At 44.6% G+C, this 23,132-nt stretch overlaps 1 protein-coding gene across 3 annotated transcripts in view; it reads right to left on the minus strand.

Moving 5' to 3' along the window:
• The window catches only part of POGZ (pogo transposable element derived with ZNF domain), a 40,611-nt gene that overhangs the window by 12,650 nt on the left and 4,829 nt on the right, over positions 1 to 23,132 (minus strand). For 2 of the 3 annotated variants that reach the window (XM_079957905.1, XM_079957906.1), the window contains exons 2-8: positions 11,808 to 11,932; positions 6,099 to 6,257; positions 5,510 to 5,685; positions 4,508 to 4,616; positions 2,360 to 2,662; positions 794 to 988; positions 295 to 404 (exon numbers count right to left, since the gene is read on the minus strand). In XM_079957905.1, the coding sequence (XP_079814031.1) occupies positions 295 to 404; positions 794 to 988; positions 2,360 to 2,662; positions 4,508 to 4,616; positions 5,510 to 5,685; positions 6,099 to 6,257; positions 11,808 to 11,931 (1,176 nt within the window). In that variant the 5' untranslated portion in view covers position 11,932. Of the gene's footprint in view, positions 1 to 294; positions 405 to 793; positions 989 to 2,359; positions 2,663 to 4,507; positions 4,617 to 5,509; positions 5,686 to 6,098; positions 6,258 to 11,807; positions 11,933 to 23,132 lie in introns of those variants that run through there. The other variant, XM_079957907.1, reaches the window with a different exon arrangement.

Genomic DNA, 23,132 nt, shown 5'->3' on the forward strand with positions numbered 1-23,132 from the left:
AAGAGCACACTCCCGTCCGTTCTAGCAACTAGTATTCGGAAGCATCCCTGCCTCCAACTGTGAATTTGCTTAAACAAAGGTCCTTTCAGTCCTGAATCTCACTGCCTATCAACTTTGCAGGGTGACATCACCACCGCCCCGCTCCCTGAGCTCCCAGTTTTTTTTAGCAACAGCAATCGACCTGAGCTTCTGCTCTGGGCAGACACCATAGTCCTTTGACTTTATTCTCGGCTGCCAGCAGTGTGTAACGCTGCAGTGGCCTTGATCTCATAATTCGGGAAGGGGGTTACTTACACACATATGGCCTCTTAAAGCTTCAGTGACTCTAAACTGGGCATTGCACCGGGGACAGACTTTCCGCCCGCTGTCCTGCAGGTCGAAGGCGGGGATGGGGGAGGAGCTGACTGTAAAGGGAAGAAAAAAGGAGAAAAGGTCATGGCTAGCATCCAGAAGCCCTGCAACTACCTTTTTGGACTTCTCGCTTGGGCTGGTCACATTTTTCCTTTCCCCTGGATCTCCCTTCCCACCCTATGTAACAATGTTAGACAGAGCTATCCAGGCTGTGCTGTCAACTCTCCCATAGTGCACCCCATCTGTTTCTTGCACATAGGAGGGCATATTTGCATGGCACCACCTCCAGAGTGAATGGGAGAAGTCACCCACCTGATACCCTCCTCCATCACTAGGGAATTCCAGTTTTCTGTGCAATGGGCGGAAGTGAGGCTTGATGCTGTGCTTTGGGACCAAGTTACAGTTGGAAGCTGCCCAAGCCCAGGCTGCTGGCAGAGCTTACCTTTCTGCGACGAAGACTCCGAGATGCCTGCTCTCTGGGGGACATGCGCCGGGCTGTTGTTGGAGACCACAATGGGGCCCGAGCTCTGGCCGAGGGAAGGGACCGTGTTCAAGGTGTTCACCAGCTTTGCCACCTCGTTGCTGTTCTCCCCAGTCACCCCGGGCCTTTTCACCGTCACGAAACTTGCAATGCTCACTGTCAGGGAAACAAGCGTTTTTGAGTTGAAGAACAGGGAGATGGAGCAGAATGTTTTTATTGTTGTTGTTAGATGGAGAAAGCAGGAGAGGGCTGGCAAGCTTTCAAAGTATGTTACAGGGCAGACAAAGCAGTTAATAGAAAAACATTTAAGTATATTCCCTTTGGAAATATAGACCCCAGCAATTTCTGCGTTTTGGTCACAAAATGCAGGAAGCGCATTCCTTCCACACACACACACCCTTTCAAAAGAGATGAATCGGTAGACAGAGCATCTGCTTTGCATGCAGAAGGTCCCAGGTTCAACCCCAGGCTGAGCTGGGAAAAGGACTCCCATCTGAAACCCTGGAGCGCTGCTGCCAGTCAGTGTAGACAATTCTGAGATAGACGGAGCAAAGGTCTGACTTGATACAAAGCAGCATCCTAAGTTTCTTGGAATGAAAGCCAGATAAAGGCTTGCAGGAGTGAGAGACGTATGCTGTAAGCCTGCTGGAAATGGCAAAGACAGGAAAGCAGTGGTCTATCCCTTCCCTCTTGTAGACTGGATTTTAATATCACTTTATTTCCCTCCTTTGACTTGACATCTAAGGACTAGTAATAAGCAACTGAAGAACATGGAGCCCATTGGTCATCGGCCTTTGGATGGACTGACTTAAGTACCTTTTGTATATATGGAAGCGAGGTGTTATTAACAGGGATGTTGCAAGGACAATGTCAGAGAATGTATCATTTAATAGGTAGGAGCTACTGAGCTGGGGTGCCCCAAGTTAAAATCCCTGCTTACTGGGTGACCTTGGGCCCATCTTTTCTCAGCCTGAACGATCTCACAGGTTTCTTGTGTGAGGGATGAAATGGTGGCAGTGTGATCATGTATGCTATCCTGAGTTCTTCAGCGGAAGGTTTTCTTCTTCCCTCCCCATCCCTTTTTCCTTTTGTGCCATGCCTTTTCAGGCTGTAAACCTGAGAGGCAGGGATTGCGACATTTTTTAAAAAATTGTCACCTGTTCCAACTGAAGAGTAAATGCATAGATGCTTTGAATAATTAAAAAAAATGTAATTAACAAATAGTCTTGTAATGCACTGGTTAAAATTAATCATTAATCAACATGATCTGTTTTTCTTATATTTGCATACTTTCACATTCTGCCCTTCCCTGGAGTAGAGCGGGAGTGTTTTTCCTTAGCCCACCTCCCAATCAGATGGACAAACGGTGAGCATTTGCTGTGCCATGAGCCCCACATAATGCAGGGGCCGCAGCAAAACCCAGGGGCCGCAACGTTTCCCAGCTCCTCCAGACAAATGAGGACCAAAGTAAGACCAGTTTTTTCTTTTTCTTTCATTTTTAGTTTCCCTCTCCACGGGAAGTCTTACCTAATTTGGGGTTAGTAGCTTGAGTGGACTGCCCTGGTTGCTGTACAGTTAACTGTCCCAGTGCGGTTGGCTGTGCTGGAGTAGGAGTGGTGGTGGTGGAGAAGGTGCTGGGAGAGGACTTACTTTGCGGTTGGGCCTGGGACTGCGGTACTGTGCTCCGGATGGTAAGGGTGGCTGGAATGACCGTCGTGAACGTGTTGGAAGACGGCCGGACCGGCATGGCCGGACCGGGTCTCACCTGGGCCATTTGGGAGAAAACCTGAGGGACGCCGACTGCAGGCTTCACAAACTGGGTGCCCGGGGCTGCAAAGGAAAGGAGGGCACAGTTACCGTCCCGTCGGTCCTCGAGACTCTGCCATTCCTCCAACGGATCAAATCAGTCAGCTTGCTCATTTCCATTCATTCTAGAAATTCTAATCAGTTCCAGGAGACTCTCCTGGAAAAATTATTACTGCTGTTATAAGGAAGTGCCCTTCCACTTATGGGGCAAATCAGTCAACTTGCCCATTTATGCTAACTCAAGGCACTTTAGAGCAATCTCCATATAGATGGAACAGGAAAGTCTCTCAATTTCTGGCTGCGATTAACCAGGGCTTTTGTGTTTTGTGTGTGTGTGTGTGTTTTTTACTAAATACATCAATCCTGCAAACACATCACCCTCAATCCAATTAAACGTTACAGACACTGGTCGAGAGGTGGCCATACTTCATAGATCATTGCAATAGGAATCTAGGAAATATTAAGCTTCAAAGACATTTATTACCTGCCCTTCACCCTAAGGTCCAAGGGCGGGTTACAACACTAAAACACAATATTAAAAACAGTTTAAAACAACTTGCTCATATTTGCAGAAATGTGATTTGTACAATTCTCTAAAACAATTACATATTGGGCTGTTGATGTTTGATAGATTTAAAAACAGATTTTAATGTTCTTATTTTTAATGTCTGTGTGACAAAAACTGCAGAGGCTGAAACCAGGAGTGGGGGGAGATCACCTGTGCTCCTCTAATTGCTGCTGGACCACAACTCCCAGCAGCCCCAGCAATTAGAACGGCCATTGGGCAGAGATCAGGGGTTGGGAGTCCAGCAACATTTGGAGGGCCACAGATGTTCCCCACCCATAATCCAAAAGAAGGCAGTCTTCCCTATCCCCAGCATGGAAAATGCGCTCTCTCTTTTCTCTTGCTTTTAACAGAAGTACACAGGGGGGAAAACCCTGAAGACTTTAAGCCATGACTTTGGTCAGCCATGAATCCTGGTTTACCACGCAGTGCAAACTGGTTTTGTGGCTGAGACCTGGTGTGCGCCCCCCCCCCCACTCTCCTCCACCTCCTGCTACCCTCTTTCTACTTCTGTACTTTTTCTCCCGCCTTTGATAAGCCTGCCCTCGCGCTGCATTTTTTGTAAACCCAAATGAGGCAGAAAGATGCTATATAAGCGAACCTCTAGGATTATATATATATGAAGATAATACAGTGGTGCCTCACAAGACGAAAAGAATCCGTTCCGCGAGTCTCTTCGTCTTGCGGTTTTTTTGTCTTGCGAAGCAAGCCTATTAGCGGCTTAGCGGATTAGCGCTATTAGCTGTTAAGCGGCTTAGCGGATCAGCTGTTAAGCGGCTTAGCGGATCAGCTGTTAAGCGGCTTAGCGGCTCAGCTGATAAGCGGCTTAGCTGATCAGCTGTTAAGCGGCTTAGCGGATCAGCTGATAAGCGGCTTAGCGGGGGGGAAAGGGGAAAAAACCCGCAGGAACTCGCAAGACATTTTCGTCTTGCGAAGCAAGCCCATAGGAAATTCGTTTTGCGAAGCACCTCCAAAATGGAAAACCCTTTCGTCTAGCGGGTTTTCCATCTTGCGAGGCATTCGTCTTGCGGGGCACCACTGTATATTCATCACACTTTCTTTGGCTAAGGAGACACAGGTGCATAGGAGCTCTGTACCTTCAAAGGAGGCGGGGCTGGGACTGAGGAAGCCCCTCCCACTGAAGGTGACAGCAAAAACGTGAAGCTTTTCACATAGCCCTGCCTCTGCAGCCCATACTCTGGTGCTGGAGGGAAATTTCCTGGGCCTCTTTTCTTCCCTTTTGACACCTACTGGCCCAGCAGCCTGACCCCTCCTCACGTTCACCGTTCCAGCCTCTGCTTTACCTGGGACAAGTGTAATGGGCCGCACTGTCTGGCCTTGCTGTACATTCAGGACAATCCCAACCTGGTTCATCGCGTTCTGCACAGGCCGGACGTTTCGCACGGGGAAACCCTGCAACGTGCAAGCAAAAAGAAGTGGATTTAGCAGGATTATCTCAACAGCAGGCTTGGGGCAGACAAGGAGGATTGCTGCATGCTGCAATTCCACAGGAACTAAGGGACCTGGGTAGGCTTGTCTAAACACAAACATTTTTAGCATTTAAATTAAATACAAATTGTACAAATAAATTAATAGTGCAGAATTTTTTTACATAGAATTGTTCAGTCTGGCACTGTATTATAGAGGTTTCTGAATTATTATAACATTGAGTAAAAAGTGTACACAGCTCTGGGGATGAGTGGATTCTCTTAACATTTCAGTCAGCTCATTGATCAAGGTGTCACCCTGCTGGCCCAGTCAAAGCCTACCACGGAACACAGTGACAGGCCAATGGTACCATCCACCAGCTCCAAATGTGAAAAAGAAATAAATGAACTACACATCTGCATAAAAACATACCAGGAATGTGCCAGGTACTCATAAAGAGTTATCAACAGAAGAAGAGCTCTGTCGGATCCTCAATGTGGCAACATACAGAGTGGTCCAAAAGTATACTGCTTTAGAATCCACTTTCTTTGTGTGTGACTTAAGTTTGCAGTCATCATTCACAATAACAGTATAATAATCCTTTTATCTGACTCCACTATTCTTTCCAACTGCCAGCCTGAAATTTAACTGCCACTTTGTTGTGTGTCAGTGATGTGTACCCATATAATCTGTTGTGGTGAATTTCACTGATTCAACTGTATACCTACTTTGCGGCTACCCTGCACTTCCTGCAAGAGCCAATGAGATGCCTTTGGAAAACCCATAAGCTGGGCAAGAAGGGGGGGAGCATACCCTGTTGACTGCCCCCCCCCAGCAACTGGTATCGAGAGGTAGAAGAGGTGCTGCCCCTCCCTCACCTGAGTCGTGATGAAGATGGGCTGACTGGTCACCGGGGAATTGGTCACATGGTTGGCATTCTGCATGACCTGCACAGGCCGGAGGACTGGTTGGGTCACCACTGTGCTGAGGCCAGAGCCTGGGTTCTGCGTGAGGATCAGAGGCTGCCCACCTTGCTGAACGAGAGGAGTCCCAGCTGGACAAAAGAGAAGGGCAAGTGGGCAAAATCATCATTGTCACCTGCCCTACAACTTCCAACTCTTGCGGGATCAGCTTTGTCACTTCAGGGCCAAACAGTGGCTTGGAGGACTGGTGGTGGAGTCAGGTGCAAAATGGCGCTCCAGCAGGGTGGAGCCAATTATCTATTACATATACACCAGGATTCCCAAGATTATTTGAGGGAAAATACAACTTAAGTGGCATCAAAGCATGAATGTGGCAAATGGGAAAGTGGGTCATTTACTTAATTGGCAGGATTCGTACTGGCCACAGAATCCCATTTTCCTTGGCAAAGTATTTGGGTGAGTTGGATATTTGAAGTGTGTGGCCTGCAGATCCTAACACTCGCCCCCAAACCAAGATCCTCCCATCCAAAGCCTCTCCCCTTACCGCTGTTGTTTGCAAAAAGCGTCACCAGCGTCTTCTTTGTGCTGTCGCTGTTGGGTCCCCCACTGCCGCTGACAGATGTGGAGGTTGTGAGGCCACCACCAATGGATGCGTGAGCGACGATCGGCATCGGGGTGGCAACTGGCTGCACGCTCACCGAAACTGCCAGGAAGGAAATTCAAAATGGTTTACTGCCTGCAGGTACGGACAAAGAGGACATCCACATGGCGTAGCTCCTCATGCAGAAACACTCAGTGACTAATTGACACCAGGAAAGCACCTTGACTCTATTCCTTTCAGCACCTGCTAAAAAAACCATTCTTGTTTAGGCAAAGCCTATCTAGACATCTGGTATTTAGCTCATCATTTATTTTAATTACTGTTTTAATGTTTTAAACAGTTCCCTTTAACTATTCTTACTGATAATTTCATTGTCTTATTATTTCTGTAAACCACTTTGAGATTTTTTGTTCTTTCTTACAATGAAGCAGTACATAAATTTTGTGGGGGGAAATAAGTATCAGCCAACAATAAAAGGCTCTGGATCTGAAAACCAGTGCAGAAGCACTGCAAGGGAACTAACAGGATGGAATGGTCCTCCATACCTACTTAAATAAATAAATAAATTTACTGAAAATAAAATAAAAATCCCTGCAGACAGAAAATCAGTATATGATGGAACCTTATCTCACTCTATTATACTGGTACGAGATTGGCTTCATTATTATCAAATATTGGAGGTGTTTAATCAAGACAGGAAAATTGGCTTCCAAGTGGAGAAATCAAAATTAGAAACAGAATTGTTAGAACCCAATACTAAGAACTTATCAAGAATGTATAACCTGTTGTTGAAGTGGAATACACTAGATGAGACAGTTAAATCAGCTATGATTAAGTGGGCACAAGACACTGGTCATGATATTATGTTTGCTGACTGGGAACAGTTATGGACCACCGGAATAAAATTTACGGCATGTAATGCCTTAAGAGAAAATATTATGAAAATGATTTATAGGTGGTACATGACCCCAGTCAAGCTTGCGAAAATTTATCATTTGCCCAATAACAAATGCTGGAAATGTAATGAGACTGAAGGTACCTTCTTCCACCTTTGGTGGACTTGCCCAAAGATTAAGGCCTTTTGGGAAATGATTTATAATGAAATTAAGAAGGTACTTAAATGTACTTTTCATAAGAAACCAGAGGCATTTCTTTTGGGCATGGTCGGCCAACTGGTGTCAAGGAAGGATAGGACTTTTTTTATGTACTCCACTACGGCAGCAAGGATTCTTTTAGCAAAGTATTGGAAGACACAAGAATTACCCACATTGGAAGAGTGGCAAACGAAAGTGATTGACTTTATGGGACTGGCGGAAATGACTGGCAGAATCCGTGACCAAGAGAAAGAGACGGTGGAAGAAGATTGGAAGAAATTTAAAGTATATCTTAAGAACTGTTGTAAAATTGATGAGTGCTAAAATGTCAAGGGAAAGGAAAAGATAGAATTATAGCTGTATTTGGTTGATGAATTAGGAGAAAAAAATTGAAAAAGAAAATAAGTTATTATTTAATTGGAGCGAAGGGTTGTTGAAAAAATTTAAAATAAGGATGCAGAGAGGGGGAGGTAAGGGGAAGTCCGAGAAAGAAGGTTTATGAAAAGAGGATCTGAAATTATACTTGTTTATATGTTCTTGTATGTCTATGTGTGTATGTTATTTTGTTTTAAATCTATGTTGGAAAATTAATAAAAATTATATTAAAAAAAAAATTATACTGGTTATCTATAAGCAAAGAAAGCTGATCGCCGAAGAATTGATGCTTTTGAATTCTGGTGCCGGAGGAGACTCTTGAGAGTCCCATGGACTGCAAGAAGATCAAACCTCTCCATTCTTAGGGAAATCAGCCCTGAGTGCTCACTGGAAGGACAGATCGTGAAGCTGAGGCTCCAAGACTTTGGCCACCTCATGAGAAGAGAAGACTCTCTGGAAAAGACCCTGATGTTGGGAAAGATTGAGGGCACAAGGAGAAGGGGACAACAGAGAACAAGATGGTTGGACAGTGTTCTCAAAGCTACAAACATGAGTTTGACCAAACTGCAGGAGGCAGTGGAAGACAGGAGTGCCTGGCATGCTCTGGTCCATGGGGTCACGAAGAGTCGGACACGACTAAACGACTAAACAACAACAACATATGCAAAGATTCATTCTTTATTAGAGGAGAATCCAATCAGATGAATGAATCCCCACCTTCAGCATGAAGTATGATCCTCCACTAAAAGTAAACAAACCAATAAACACAGCGCAGAGAAAATTAGCATGTCATGGCTGAGGGTGAAAGGTGATAGCTTTCTACATGCAGGGACATACTTGGTTTCCTGTGTAGAAGCAGGTTGGGAATGTCCCCACCTAAGAGCTGCTGCCAGTTGGCGTAGATAATACTAAGCTAGATTGACAAATGGTCTGATTTGGTATAGGGCAGCTTCCTATTGACCTCTCCGGAACCATGGGGATTGGAATATTGCTATTATTTTTAAGGGAAGGTCCACAGCTTGGTGGTGAGTCATCTGCTTTGCATGCAGAAAGTCCTAGGTTCAAACTTCGGCATTTTCAGGTAAGGCTGGGAAAGACGTCTTGTCTGAAACTCTGGAGAACTGAAACAGTCAGTGTAGATGATACTGAGCTAGATGGGCCCAAAGGTTTAGAGAATAGCTTCTCTCTCTATCTCTCTGTCTTTCTCTCTCATAACCTTAGAACTTGGGGATATCCAATGAAGCTGAACACTGGAAGGTTCAGGACAGATAAAAGGTAAAGGTAAAGGTAAAGGGACCCCTAACCATTAGGTCCAGTCGTGGCCGACTCTGGGGTTGTGGTGCTCATCTCTCTTTACTGGCCGAGGGAGCCGGCGTACAGCTTCCGGGTCATGTGGCCAGCAGGACTAAGCCGCTTCTGGCAAACCAGAGAAGCACATGGAAATGCCCTTTACCTTCCCGCCGGAGCGGTACCTATTTATCTACTTGCACTGGTGTGCTTTGGAACTGCTAGGTTGGCAGGAGCAGGGACCGAGCAATGGGAGCTCACCCCGTCGCGGGGATTCGAACCACTGACCTTCTGATCAGCAAGTCCTAGGCTCTGTGGTTTAACCTACAGCGCACCCGCGTCGACAGATAAAAGAAAGTATTTCTTCATGCAGTGCATAGACTATGGAACTTGCTCCCACAGGAGGCAGTGATAGCCACCAAGATGGATGGCTTTAAGAGAGGTCTGGACAAATTCTTGAAGGACAAGGACATCAATGGTTACCAGCCGCAATGGCTAGGCTCTGCCTCCACAGACAGAAGCAGCAATGCTTCTTGAATACCATTTCCTGGAAGCCACAGGAGAGGAGAAGACTCTTGTGTTTGAGTCTTGCTTGCAGGTTTCCCACAGGAATCCAGTTAGGCACAGCGAGAACAGGCCATTGGCCTGATGTCAGGGAACTGACACCGGAGCCAGAGGTGGAGGCAAGGCTCTCAAGCGATGCTGGAGAGGGGCCCAGCAGGGAGAGAGGGAGCTCATCGGCTGGGGAAGGAAATCAGCGTAACACCAGGGATAGAGGAGGGCAGATGGGAGAATCAGCGAGGGGGCTCCAAAACTCTTCGCTGGAGACCAGCGGGGAGAGCACGGGTCCTCCACTACCCACACCCACCCTGCACAGAAGACTTCCGCGCAGGGAAAGTAGGCATAGACTTGGCGTCAAAGAAACGCCCACTGACGGATTCTGCTAGCAACTGAACAGCCACGAAGTGAAGGGCTGTCCAGCCAGAACAGGTTTAACCAGGCTACCTAGCCAGGAGTGGCAGTAACTTACGCACGAGCAACCCCTTATAACCATTACACCTGATCCAGCAGGGCTGTTCTTACGCACCTGCAACCATACAGCCCAGAAAAAGATCGAACATCTCACCAGCTGCTTCTCAGAATCTAAGACCCAAGTCTCACATACCAATCTCAAATTGAAGCTATTCTTTGTATCAGCCAGAAGGCAGGGAAGGAGCAAATCGGAACAGCCAGACAAGAAGACAAGCTATTAAATGTGCCAATCTGTTACACCCACAAGGATATTAATAGCTAGGGAAGGAATAATGGTCCCCCCCCCCCGTCTTTGCATGTAAGACTAAAGAACAGAGACTGAATTCCATTGGTAAAGGGGTTGAAGATAAAACTACCAATATCATAGCATTCTTATACAACTGTATAGTGGAACCACACTAGGAACACTGGGAAACAGTTCTGGTTAGCAACCACACCTCAAAAAGGATATTGTGGAGCCAGAAAAGAGCAAGCAAAATGACCAGGACTGTGTGGAATACTGGACCAACTCTCTTTCCAGGAAAGGTTACAACATTTAAGGCGTTTTAAGTTGAGAAAAAGGGTGAATAAGGGACGTGATAGAGCTGCATAAAACAATACATGCTGTGGAGAAAGTGGATAAGGGTAGGTTTTTCTTGCTATTTCATAATACTGAAACTCAGGACCATCCAAGGAAGATGAATTGGGGGAGATTAAGGACAGACAAAAGGAACGACTTCTTCAAACAGCGCAGAGTTTAACTGTGGAGTTCACTACCACAAGAAGGGGTGATGGCCACCAACTTAAGACAGCTTTAAAAGGGGACTGGCCAGATTCATGGAAGAATAATGCTATCAAAGGCCCGCTAACCACAACAGCTTTGTACAACTACCTTCCACTGTTCGGAGACAAGATGTCTTTGAATACCAGCTGTTGGAAGTTATAAATGAGGAGAGGTGCTGTCACACTCAGGTGTTGCTTGTGGGCTTCTCAAGGGCACCTGGCTATGATTATTATTTATTAACTGTGTGCATTACTCCCACCAAAGTCTTTAAGGTGACTTACAAGATACAAAGTAGTAAATACAATTTAAAAATCCATAAATACAACCGCATAGGAATATCAACGGCCATTTTACAAAGCTGTGCGAAAAGGGTTCCCATAAACAACATTAAAATCTGTCAGCGGTAGAAAGATGATAACTCCCCAAACCCTAAACACCACATCACTGCTGAAATTAATAGAGCTGCTAACGTTCAGTGAAAAGCCAAGGAGCTTACTTGCCAGGAAGTATGGCCAGAGAAGAGTACTGGAACTCTCTGCTCCGCCAAGACTTGACAAGCCTTTTGCTAGTAATAAGGATAATTCTGGAAGGACCACAGCTTAGTGGCAGAACATCTGCTTTGCATGCAGAAGGTCCCAGGTTCAACCCCACCCCCTGGCATTGCCAGGTAGGGCTGGGAATGTCCTGTCTGAAACCCTGCAGAGCAACTAGAGTCAGCGTGGAGTCTGAGTTATACAGATCAATTCTGTCTGGGTATAAGGCAGCTGCCCATGTTTCTCTTATGAAGCAATTGTCAAATTCCAGGAGACTCTTGTTCCATGCCCACCTGGAAGGGACATACATAAAGGCTCAATTCATGCATTATGAAAATGGTAAGACACAGAAACAGAACCAAATGCAAGATTTTTTTTTTTTTTTAAGCATTTGGAAAATGAATGCTGCAGTACATCAGATTGGAAGGCAGATGAATTATTTAAACTGGGTATGGATGGCATACCACCCGAAATGAAAACTGCCAAGCAACGTAATGTAGAATTTGTGTATCATCTTACATGAGTTTTGTTTTGTTTTTTTAAAGAAGGAAAGGAAGAGGATCATTACCTGTAGCGGTTTTGTCAACCGAATTGTAATCTTCAACCACAGAGTCCTCGATCACATCGCTGATTTTCTGCCACGGCTCCAGCTCCTCCTCCTCACATTCCATAAATAGGTCTGTGTCCGCCATCCTGGGGGTGGGGGAGAAGAAAATAAAATTTGTCAATCTGTCTTTTGTGGGGAAAGGAAGAACTGAGGCCTAAGCCAGGAAAACATGTGCTATCGGTCCAATGGAACGGTTCTCAAACTTCCTCCCCTCTGGGAACTCTCTCCACGTTCAATGAATGTAAGAAGAGTCTTGCTGGATCACCTCAGTGGCCAACCAGATGCAAATAAGAAGTTCCACATAAGGTGGACATGAGCACAAGGACTCTCTTCTCTCCACACCCCGTTTCCAGCAACCAACAGGCACAATGCCTCTGACAGTAGTGGTTTCAGAATTCCTTATGCATTCTAAAGGTAAAGGTAAAGGTACCCCTGCCCGTAGGGGCCAGTCTTGCCAGACTCTGGGGTTGTGCGCCCATCTCACTTAAGAGGCCAGGGGCCAGCGCTGTCCGGAGACACTTCCGGGTCACGTGGCCAGCGTGACATCGCTGCTCTGGCCAGAGCCAGAGCCAGAGCCGCACACGGAAACGCTGTTTACCTTCCCGCTGGTAAGCGGTCCCTATTTATCTACTTGCACCCGGAGGTGCTTTCGAACTGCTAGGTTGGCAGGCGCTGGGACCGAGCAGCGGGAGCGCACCCCGCCGCAGGGATTCGAACCGCCGACCTTTCGATCGGCAAGTCCTAGGCGCTGAGGCTTTAACCCACAGCGCCACCTGCGTCCCACGATGCATTCTAGCGGCCCCCAATTCTTGATCATCCTGGGAAGTGTTCAACACCTGCCAAAGGCTGATCAAATACCAGCCCTGCCTGCGTACCGAGATTGCTAGAAGGATCTCTTCTCTGTATTCCACCACTGGGGGAACGAGGCTATGTGGTAGTGCATGGCGGGGCCTTCAATGTGGTGGCTTCCCAAATGGGGACAGCCCTTCCCTTACAGGTAGAGCCAGTTCCAAGAGCATTATCATTTCACACAGGCATGTCAAGTTTTGTAAAGTTGATGGTTGTTTTAACCTGCTCTATTTTTCAATGGTATATTTCAGCATGTTGTTTATTATTTGTTTGCTTTTATCTGTGCCCCACCAGAGAACAGATGAGAGAACAGATTATAAATATTATTTTATAACTAAAGTAAAGAGGAAATATTGTCAGATCTTCCACAAAGCCATGATGCTGAAAGTCTTTGAGGAATTGGCCCAATGCCTATTTAGAACAACTGCTAAACTGAAAGTTTAAAAAGAAGAAGAAGAAGAGTTTGGATTTGATATCCCGCCTTTCACTCCCCTTCAGGTGTCTCAAAGCGGCTAACATTCTCCTTTCCCTTCCTCCCCCACAACAAACACTCTGTGAGGTGAGTGGGGCTGAGAGACTTCAAAGAAGTGTGACTGGCCCAATGTCACCCAGCAGCTGCATGTGGAGGAGCGGAGACGCGAACCCGGTTCCCCAGATTAGAACCACTACACCACACTGGCTTTGTAGAACCACTACACCACACTGGCTTTGTGTTTTGTTTTTTTTTAAATACTTGCTGTTACTTTGTTTTGCTTCAGTCATTTAAATTGTAACTGTATGTCGGCTGTGATACATACTATCACATTTATATAGCTTTGAAAGAATTATTATTAGTACTTCATTTCATTAATATTACAACAAAATACCCATGAAACCAAATTATGACACTGCGGGAACTCTTTAACTCAGGGGTCAGCAACCTTTCTCAGCCATGGGCCGGTCCACCGTCCCTCAGACCATGTGGTGGGCCAGACTACCGGTATATTTTGGGGGGGAAATATGAACAAATTCCTATGCCCCACAAATAACCCAGAGAGGCATTTTAAATAAAAGGACACATTCTACTCATGTAAAAACACCAGGCAGGCCCCACAAATAACTCAGAGATGCATTTTAAATAAAAGGACACGTTCTAATCATGTAAAAACAAGCTGATTCCTGGACCGTCCGTGGGCCGGATTTAGAAGGCAATTGGTCCACATCCGGCCCCCAGGCCTTAGGTTGCCTACCCTGCTTCAACTGGTGCCAAGATAACATTCCTTCTATCTAGTTCTTATTTTCAACAAATGAGGAGTACAAAAAAGAAGAAATGTTCCTAAAACGACGCTTTGAAAGAGTGAAGGTGATCAAGGAAACACAAGGATTTCACTGCTTTTCCCCATCTACATCCAGTCTAACAGAAATTGTGACTGAGGTGTACTCCTTTAGCAATGAGATTGAGAAGTTTGACACTGAAGGAGGTACAAAATCTCTGGATATGTGCTGTTGGTGGACTATGAAAGTGAAAAAGGAACCGTGACTTCTTTCACCCGCCAAGCCCAGTATCATCTTCTGTTTACCCATCTAGCCGGGATGCTCTTAAGGCAGGGCAAGAGTCAACCAAGAACTGCAACTGGCCGCACTTACACTTTTGACAAAAAATGAAACGTTGTGTTGCTACAGATGCTCTTTAAGAGAGTTTGGTGTGAAGTATAAATAATGGAAGAATCAATGTTTTCAGACCCGTTTCATGTGTAAGGTTTCCACACACACCCATAATTTAGTTTGATATGCATTTTGTTGTAATGTTCATGAAATGAAGTACTAACAATAATTCTTTCAAAGCAATTCTATAACGCAGCAGCAAGCTATCACTCTACTTTGGAACATGTTTTTAAAAGAAAAGCCTGACTAGCTTTTCAGATACCTTACAATTGCATAAGTTTCTAAATAAATGCCTGAAGTAACTGATATTATAGTTTGAAGTCTTGTTTCTTCTGTTATATTTTACTCCAAGAAGACCTATTCACCCTAAATAGAACCCAGTAAGGCAGATATGTACAAAATATTTTTTCCAATGTGATCCCATTGAGAGCCCAAAATGAAATTTTGCAGGTAGATCTTAGAAATATTAAATAATCAATACAATATTTTTTGAAAAAGTTTCATCATTAATTTTTAATCACTTTTTAAATTTTTAAATTTTGTAACTTAAATCTAAAATTTAAAGTAAGTTCATCTTTTGACATATCATATTAAAATCCCAAGAAGTTCTGAAGAGATTGGTGTTTTAGTTTTAACGTATCTCAATGCTGGTTGAGCTTTTAAGATTTTTGTGTACTCCAACAAGGCCAAAATTGTCATTTTTTTTTTTTTGACAATTTCAAACCCTCATAGCTCACAAACGGGATGAGATAAAAAGCTAAAATTTTAGATTTAAACTTTGTTTTGATCATTCAACAAGTGTACAAAATATTAAGAAAATTGGATGACAAGGTAAAAAAGTTGGATCACTTGATATGGAATGAACCAGCTGAGGTGCCACATCCAAAAAGGTGTTCTCATTGGTAGAGAGAGAAAGTGCCAAAGAAGAACCATCCCGTGAACTCTCTCTGCATTCAAAGCTTGCTGACATGGTTCAAAGTTATAAACGATTCACTGCAATTTTATTTTGCTTGTTTGAAGCAAAATTTCACAATACAGTACTGTAAACAGTTAACAGATTTGTTGGGGGTGGATTTTGTAATTAACACTAAAGCCTAAACCTATTGATAATTCAGTGTTATGTTGTTGTCGCTCTAATTTAATGCTTGAGAGTTATTTGTCTGGTTAGATGTCCAGCTTCTCCAAATGCTACAATTCTAACCACTCTTAGAGGAGGTGACTTTATTATTATTACTTAATTCATACACCCTAAACAAAAAATTATATTCACAGGGCAGCTAAAAAATGTCCTCTTAAGGGATCAGTTTTGCTATACTTTTTGCTATTCTTCCATATATGTAGCATTACATTTGCAAAACAAAGTTGATGTTTACTGCCGTTTTTTTTGATCAAGCAGCTCAACTAGCTCTGCTCCAGCCATCCAGCCTGATCTGGCCCATATGCTGCTTGGCCAGATCTACGGCAATGCCATGATAGCAGCAGGCCTGAATGATGACCCCCTGGCCAACCCTGAACTGGCTGAACAAGCTCCTTGACAAAGCCCTGAAGAAGCACTGAAAGTCTGGACTCTCTAAGACTTTAAAGCTCAACAACTTTCGGGGTGTCCTAGTTTTTTGTTTCTGAAATATGGCAACCCTAGTAGTTTCAATTTTAATGGGTTGTCTGCAACCAAATTTTACCCAAAGTAGACCTACTGAAATCAATGGACCTAAGTTAGTCATGTCTATTAGTAATTTCAATGTGTCTACTACTCTACTGTTACATTATTTCAACAATTTGCATACCGCTTAATCGCGGTCCTCTCTAAGCAACGTGCAAGAGAATTTGAATGGACTGTTTCCATTTTAGCTGGTTGTGTTAGTTTGCATGATTCATTTTATTATTCCTATGTGCTTTTAACCAGCTTGAAACTAGCATGAAAGTCACTATTGCAGATGCTGCTTTGATTGGAAAGATGTTGTAGCAAGCAACTAAAAGTGAATAGAGAGACTTTTGCCGTTCGGCCTCCTGCCTTTCAACTCTTCAGATAACACCTCTTGGCTTAAATTCCACCTTCTTGTGGATGATTCCATTTCCTACCTCATTAAACTTTTACTCTCTGTCCATTGCGCTATTTGCCACCAACTTCTTGGTCACCTACTGAAGCCAACTCCCTTTGACTTCCCATCCTCTTTTCCTCGCAACCTCCGTGGGTCCTCTGTTACCAGGGTTTGCATCCAACTGAGGTCCATTCATTTCAGCGGGTCTACTATGAGCAGAAAGCTGGATGCTACTCAAGCGATACAGCTGTTTTCAAACCCCTTGGGTCCACAATGATCAAAGGCAGGGAGTCACAGGCCTGGAAACCAAATACAGTTCTCCAAGCCTCTCTGTCTGACCCTCGAGATTCCCTCCAGGCCACACACCTCCACCAACCTTGCTTCATAGCCTACTTGAGTCTTTTTGCTTGGTTGGGATGTCCCATTGAACTCTGATAATTCTCTTGGTTGCCTGCATCAACATGTTTGAAGATTGAGAACAAACATAGCCTGGCATCAAGATTCACTGGTCTACCTACAACCCCAGCACATTATTTTAAACCTCCAGAACTCTTCAAGAACTGCAAAGAGACAAATTCTAAGCAGGCCACGTGTCCAGCCTCAAGCACAAATTTGTACCATTTCCACACACCAGTTCAACTAAGTAGAAATCTTCCCCATTTCTTCTTCCCTTCAGTTTTCCTCCCAAAGCCTTTGCTGTACATAATTTTGAGACCCTAAGGCTTCCCTGATTCAATCCAATTATTTAATCCAAGTGATAAATAATGCTAACATTTTGCTTTCTGCCACCTCACAGGCAGATGCTTATTCGCAAACATGGACCCAGAATGTGCTAAATGTATCACAAGATATCTTTCCCCCCTTCTAAACCAGATTCGAACATATTAGAGGTTTGTTCTATTAAAATAGACCTTTGTGGGCATTAAGTAATTAAGTTACCGTACTTAGTGTACTTAATTGATTAACAACCTGGCACAAATAATAATAGCAGACCACTTCCTTAACTTAAGCAGCCAAACCAGTTTTAAATTTTCTTACAACAAGGAAAGGAATCATTCCATTATTTTCAAACTGAGTGCCATGAAAAATGAAAACAGTGTTTATTATTTACATATACAGACTGGTTGTTGTCTGAGATCTCAAAGCAATTTACAATGGATAGATATGAGCACAGTAAAGTAAGTACAATAAAATCTTCCACCAAGTGATTTGTAAAACAAATATATAAACAATATCCATACATAAACACAATACTCACGTAAATGAAATCGGGGAGCACTACAAGGCAGCACAACGTAACATTTCAACCAGCTAAGACACATTGTCATTACACCCACTCACTTGGTCTACTCACCTTCCATGCAACCACCATACTCCTTCACTACCTCAACCAACCACTCATACATAAAGCACTCATACTCAATATTATAATTACAATATTATAACCCACATACAAAGGGTATGATGGATGTACCCACTAACCAAGCCTTCACCAATCTGATGAAAACCTCCAGATCTGGATGGCTGTGGGTGATGGAAGTTATAGTTCAAAACAGAGGATAGCACATTGGTGAGGTTTCTGCTCATCTATACCCCTTGAAGGAGGGAGGCCATGGAGTGTTGATCAAAGAGGACTGGACAAATCCATTGAGTAGGCTATCAATGGATACTAGCCTTGGTGGCTATGCTTTGCCTCAACAGCTGGAGACAGCAATGCTTCCAAATACCAGTTGCTAGAAAACCACAGAGGGGGAAAGGGTTCTTGAGCTCAGATCCCTCTTGCAGGTTTCTCACAGGCATCTGGTTGGCTACTGTGAGAACAGGATCCTGGACTAAATGGGATACTGGCCTGATCCAGCAGACTCTTCATGTGTCCTTATTCCCACTCTGCTAATATAGGCGGGCGCTATGGCCCTGAATGAGGAAGGACACACAGGCTGATGAGGAAGGACACACAGGCTGACTCAGTTCACCTTACAACTGTCATGGGGGGTATTGGGGGGGGGTATCCCTGAAGCATCTAATGCTGACTGATGCTCCCTTGTTCCTTTCACATCAACACTATTAGGTGAAGCTCATTAACTGCGTTTCCATTTTATTTTCCAACCAGCAGCATCAAACCCTGTGCGCCACTGTTAGTAAGTCATACAAGATGAACAGAGTTAATAAGCCCACGTAATATAAGAAAAGTCCCCAAGTGTTACAACGCTCCATGCACACACACACACCACCCCCCGGGAAAAAGAATGGCTGAAAAATTGCTGAGGAAAATGAGAGGCTAAAACCATCATACTCATATTTAGGTTATTGATTTGGTCCTGAACTTTTTTTAAAAAAGCAAGGTTCACATGGAGGTGAATCTCCTTCACCATGGGCGATCAGATGTGCGGCTATTTAAAAAGCCTGTGTGAAATTACATTGTAATGATTGCAACTGGAATAAACACATATTATTCCGCTCCTTGCTACAACACACACACACACACACACACTTCCCATTTGACTAATTTTAAAATATAAGTCCGCTTGGGACAGGCACCTCGCCTTTTATCTAGAAAGAAATGCATATTCTTCCTGTAGTTACTCTCCTCCTCCTTCTGTTGCCTCTTCTGCCACGGTTGGCCCCAGTGGTTGGAATGGTTGGGAATTTGCTGGGGGCCCACACTGGTGGATCATGTGTTGTGTGTGTGTGTGTGTGTGTGTGTGTGTGTGAATAGCAACAGCACCTCCCCGCAAGACCTGCTCCTCTCCACCATTGCAACCTCCTTGCTTGTTTATCAGCCTCTTCACTCTGGTCCAGAAAGTGTTAGTGGTGAGAAAGTGGATCAGAAATGACACTCTCAGGTATCTTATTCGTTCTCTGCTTGTCAAGCAAGCAGCTCTGTTGCCATGAAGAGGAAGAGAAGGAGATGGTGAAGATGGTGGAGAGGAGGTAGATTCGCTGAGGGGAGGAGGTTCTCTGAAACCTGGAGCCAACACTATCTCCCACATTAAATTTCACACTGGACCTCTTGTACATCATAAAGCATCATGCACATTGACAATGCTACCAGCAAGTAAATACCCAGAGATTGCTACGGTGTCACCTCTCTCAGAAACCCAGTGCACTCAACAGCCAGTATTTAACCGAGACCTCACAACACCCACACAGGTTGGCAAGGATACACACTTGATCAACAGTAACAGAAGAATGGGGGGGGGGATGCACAGGGACCGTGCTCCAATAAGAAGCAACTCAGGAGCAGCCAGCCAGCCAGTCTGTCTAGGAAACTGGTCTTCCTCTTCCAACCAGGAGCACAGTGCCAATCTGCTTTTAGCATATTAAAAGTCAGGATGATGAAAACATATTATGCCTGGGTGAAACACAGTGAGTGGCTTGTTTACTGACGGTTGTTATCAAGGGGTACCACGGCCATAACCACAGAGTCAACGGCTGTGGATATTTTGACAGATAAGCAATATGTAAAAGATACAAAATGTGTAAAAATGCTAGATGCTGCAAGGCAGCCTGAGAACAGTGGAAAGAAGGAATTTGTTTACAGCAAAGGTGGCTAAAGCTTTGGCTCTCCCAGGAGTTGTTGGACTCCATCAGTCCCCACCTAGGATGGCCAGCAAATGGTCAGGGAGGATGGGAACTTGAGACGAGAGATATTTGGAGGGCCCACAGACACCTGCATTACAGCAATCACCAAAGCTTTCAGACCTTTAACCCTAACACACAACATAGGACCAATCTGCTTCATAAAAAAACCCTGCACACACTCATTATATTATATTATTATTATTATTATTATTATTATTATTATTATTATTATTACTTCCCCTTGCTTTTCTCTCTACTTCCTGCCTTTTTTCAATATTTCCCCTTCTCTTAAAAAAAATTCCAAGAAGAAAAGAAAGATAGCAATGCCACATTTGTGCATTCTAGCCCATTGGTTGAAATCCAGCAATTAATTAGACCAGGGCTGGGAAAACTTTGCCCCCCCCCCCATGTTGTTTGGCTCAAACTTCCATCAGCCCTAACCACCATGGCCAATAATCAGACACAGTGGGAACTGTACTTCAGTAACATCTGGAGAGCCACAGGTTACCCACCCCTGAAACAGAATTAGGCTTACAATTCCAGAGGGCTGGCCACATTTTGTAAGAATAAAAAACCAAGGATCCAGTGGCTCCTGAAAGATTATCACGTTTCTCATGCTATAAGGTTTCTTGGGCTAGAGACCACTTTTCCAAATCTGACCAAGTGGCCTGTGGTCCTCTGAAGTGACAGTCTTTTAAGACGCCACAGGACTCAGCTGTTTGAAGCTACAGGGTGGTTAAACGGGGAGCTTATTTTTAGCAGAAAAAGGAGAAAGGAAGGTATTGTCCTGGGATTCGCCAGTGTGTGTGTGTGTGTGTGTGTGTGTGTGTGTGTGTAATTTCCAGGCTGCCCATCACTGACAAATTTGGTTATAGTGCTCCCAAAATCAATTAACTGATTGTTAAATTTATTGCCTACTCTTCACCAGCAGGTCCCAGGGTGTGGTTCCAACAATTACAAATGGCACCTAGGAACATGTAAGATTTCCCCCCTTACTCCAGCAGCAACTTGGAATATTGAAGGTGTACATGGTTTTCCCAGTAGTGATGTATGGAAGTGAAAGCTGGACCATAAAGAAGGCTGATTGCGAAAGAATTGATGCTTTTGAATTATGGTGCTGGAGGAGACTCTTGAGAGTCCCATGGATTGCAATAAGATCAAACCTATCCATTCTTAAAGAAATCAGCCCTGAGTGCTCACTGGAAGGACAGATCGTGAAGCTGAGGCGCCAATACTTTGGCCACCACATGAGAAGAGAAGACTCCCTGGAAAAGACCCTGATGCTAGGAAAGATGGAGGGCACAAGGAGAAGGGGACGACAGAGGACGAGATGGCTGGATAATGTTCTCGAAGCTACCAGCATGAGTTTGACCAAACTGCGGGAGGCAGTGGAAGACAGAAGTGCCTGGCGTGCTCTGGTCCAGGGGGTCACAAAGAGTCAGACACAACTAAACAACAACAACATGGCACAGAAAGCTGCCTTATATTGAATCAGATCCTTGATTCAACTAGCTCAGTTCTGTCCACACTGACTGGCAGTGGCTCTCATGGAAGTGCAGGGAGTTGAACCCAGGACCTTTTACTCTGTTTTACCTTTAAAACAGAGCTGTGGTCCTTGCCTCAAAAATAAAGCAAGATTCCAGTCCTTGGGATTCGGAATGATCGGCTGATTTGAAGAGGGGCATAGGAAGCTGCCCTACTGAGTCAGACAGTATTATCTGCACTGACTGGAAGCAGTTCTCCCAAGATTTTAGGCAGGAGTTCTTCACAGCCCTAGGTGGGGATACTGGGGATTGAACACAATATCTCCTGCATGCAAAGCAGCTGCTCTACTACTGAGCTGCAGTTCCTCCCCTCACATTTTCATCAACACATTATTATTATTATTATTTTAAAGGGTACATTAATAATGTCATACTGGCCAGAGGGATTGAGGCTGGATGGTTCTGGAATGCAACAAGCCAGCCCCAGATCCAATTTCTCGTGACACATTTTTCAGGCCAAAGAGTCTACGACTTCCTCAAACTACTGTTAAGAGAAGAGAAGCTTTCCAACTCAAAAGGTCCATTTTCCTAGCAGGAGATTCTGATTCAACAAGAAGCATGGCACCTGGGAGAACTCCTGGGAAGAGGTGAGTAGAAGAAACAGTCACCTGACAGACGGCAGAACTGGTTTAAAACACACACTCAAAGGTTAGTCTTGAAGGAACTGACAAGATACTACACATTGTTCAATTACATGCATGTTTACAGAGAAATTCAGTCAGACTGCCTTGAACAGAACAGGATTCTGCAGAGGTCAGACCTAGGGTCACGCACTATTCAAAATCCACATTAATTACATAAACTAGGGGTAGAGCATCTTAAAAAGTAGAGACATCACCTTGCCAACAAAGGTCCGTATAGTAAAAGCTATAGTTTTCCGAGTAGTGATGTATGGAAGTGAAAGCTGGATCATAAAGAAGGCTGACTGCCGAAGTATTGATGCTTTTGAATTCTGGTGCTGGAGGAGACTCTTGAAAGTCCCATGGACTGCAAGAAGATCACACCTATCCATTCTGAAGGAAATCAGCCCTGAGTGCTCACTGGAAGGACAGATCCTGAAGCTGAGGCTCCAAGACTTTGGCCACCTCATGAGAAGAGAAGACTCCCTGGAAAAGACCCTGATGTTGGGAAAGATGGAGGGCACAAGGAGAAGGGGACAACAGAGGATGAGATGGTTGGATAGTGTTCTCGAAGCTACCAGCATGAGTTTGATCAAACTGCGGGAGGCAGTGGAAGACAGAAGTGCCTGGCGTGCTCTGGTCCATGGGGTCACAAAGAGTTGGACACGACTAAACGACTAAACAACAACAGGGGTAGAGACTTTTTCAGCTTGAGATGCGCATTCCCTTTCAGGCAAGCTTTTGAAGGTGACATGTCTGCAGTGGGCAGGGCCAGAGGGTAAAATGAGAGGAGCAACTAATACCAATTTTACCTATATAAGTTAGTTTCTGCACACACTCACACAGCATTCTGTATCCTCTATCCAGAACAGCAAGAGGTGTAAAGCAGGGCTACTGAGGGGGGTTGACTGGGAAGCAGGGTGTATACTCTCAAGAAGGGTTATGAGGGCCAGAGAGAGAAGGCTGGAGGGCCACTTTCACCTCCTGTGCTTGAGGTTCCCCACCCCT

Source organism: Podarcis cretensis, assembly GCF_951804945.1.
Source record: "Podarcis cretensis genome assembly, chromosome: 16".
Lineage (NCBI taxonomy): Eukaryota > Metazoa > Chordata > Lepidosauria > Squamata > Lacertidae > Podarcis > Podarcis cretensis.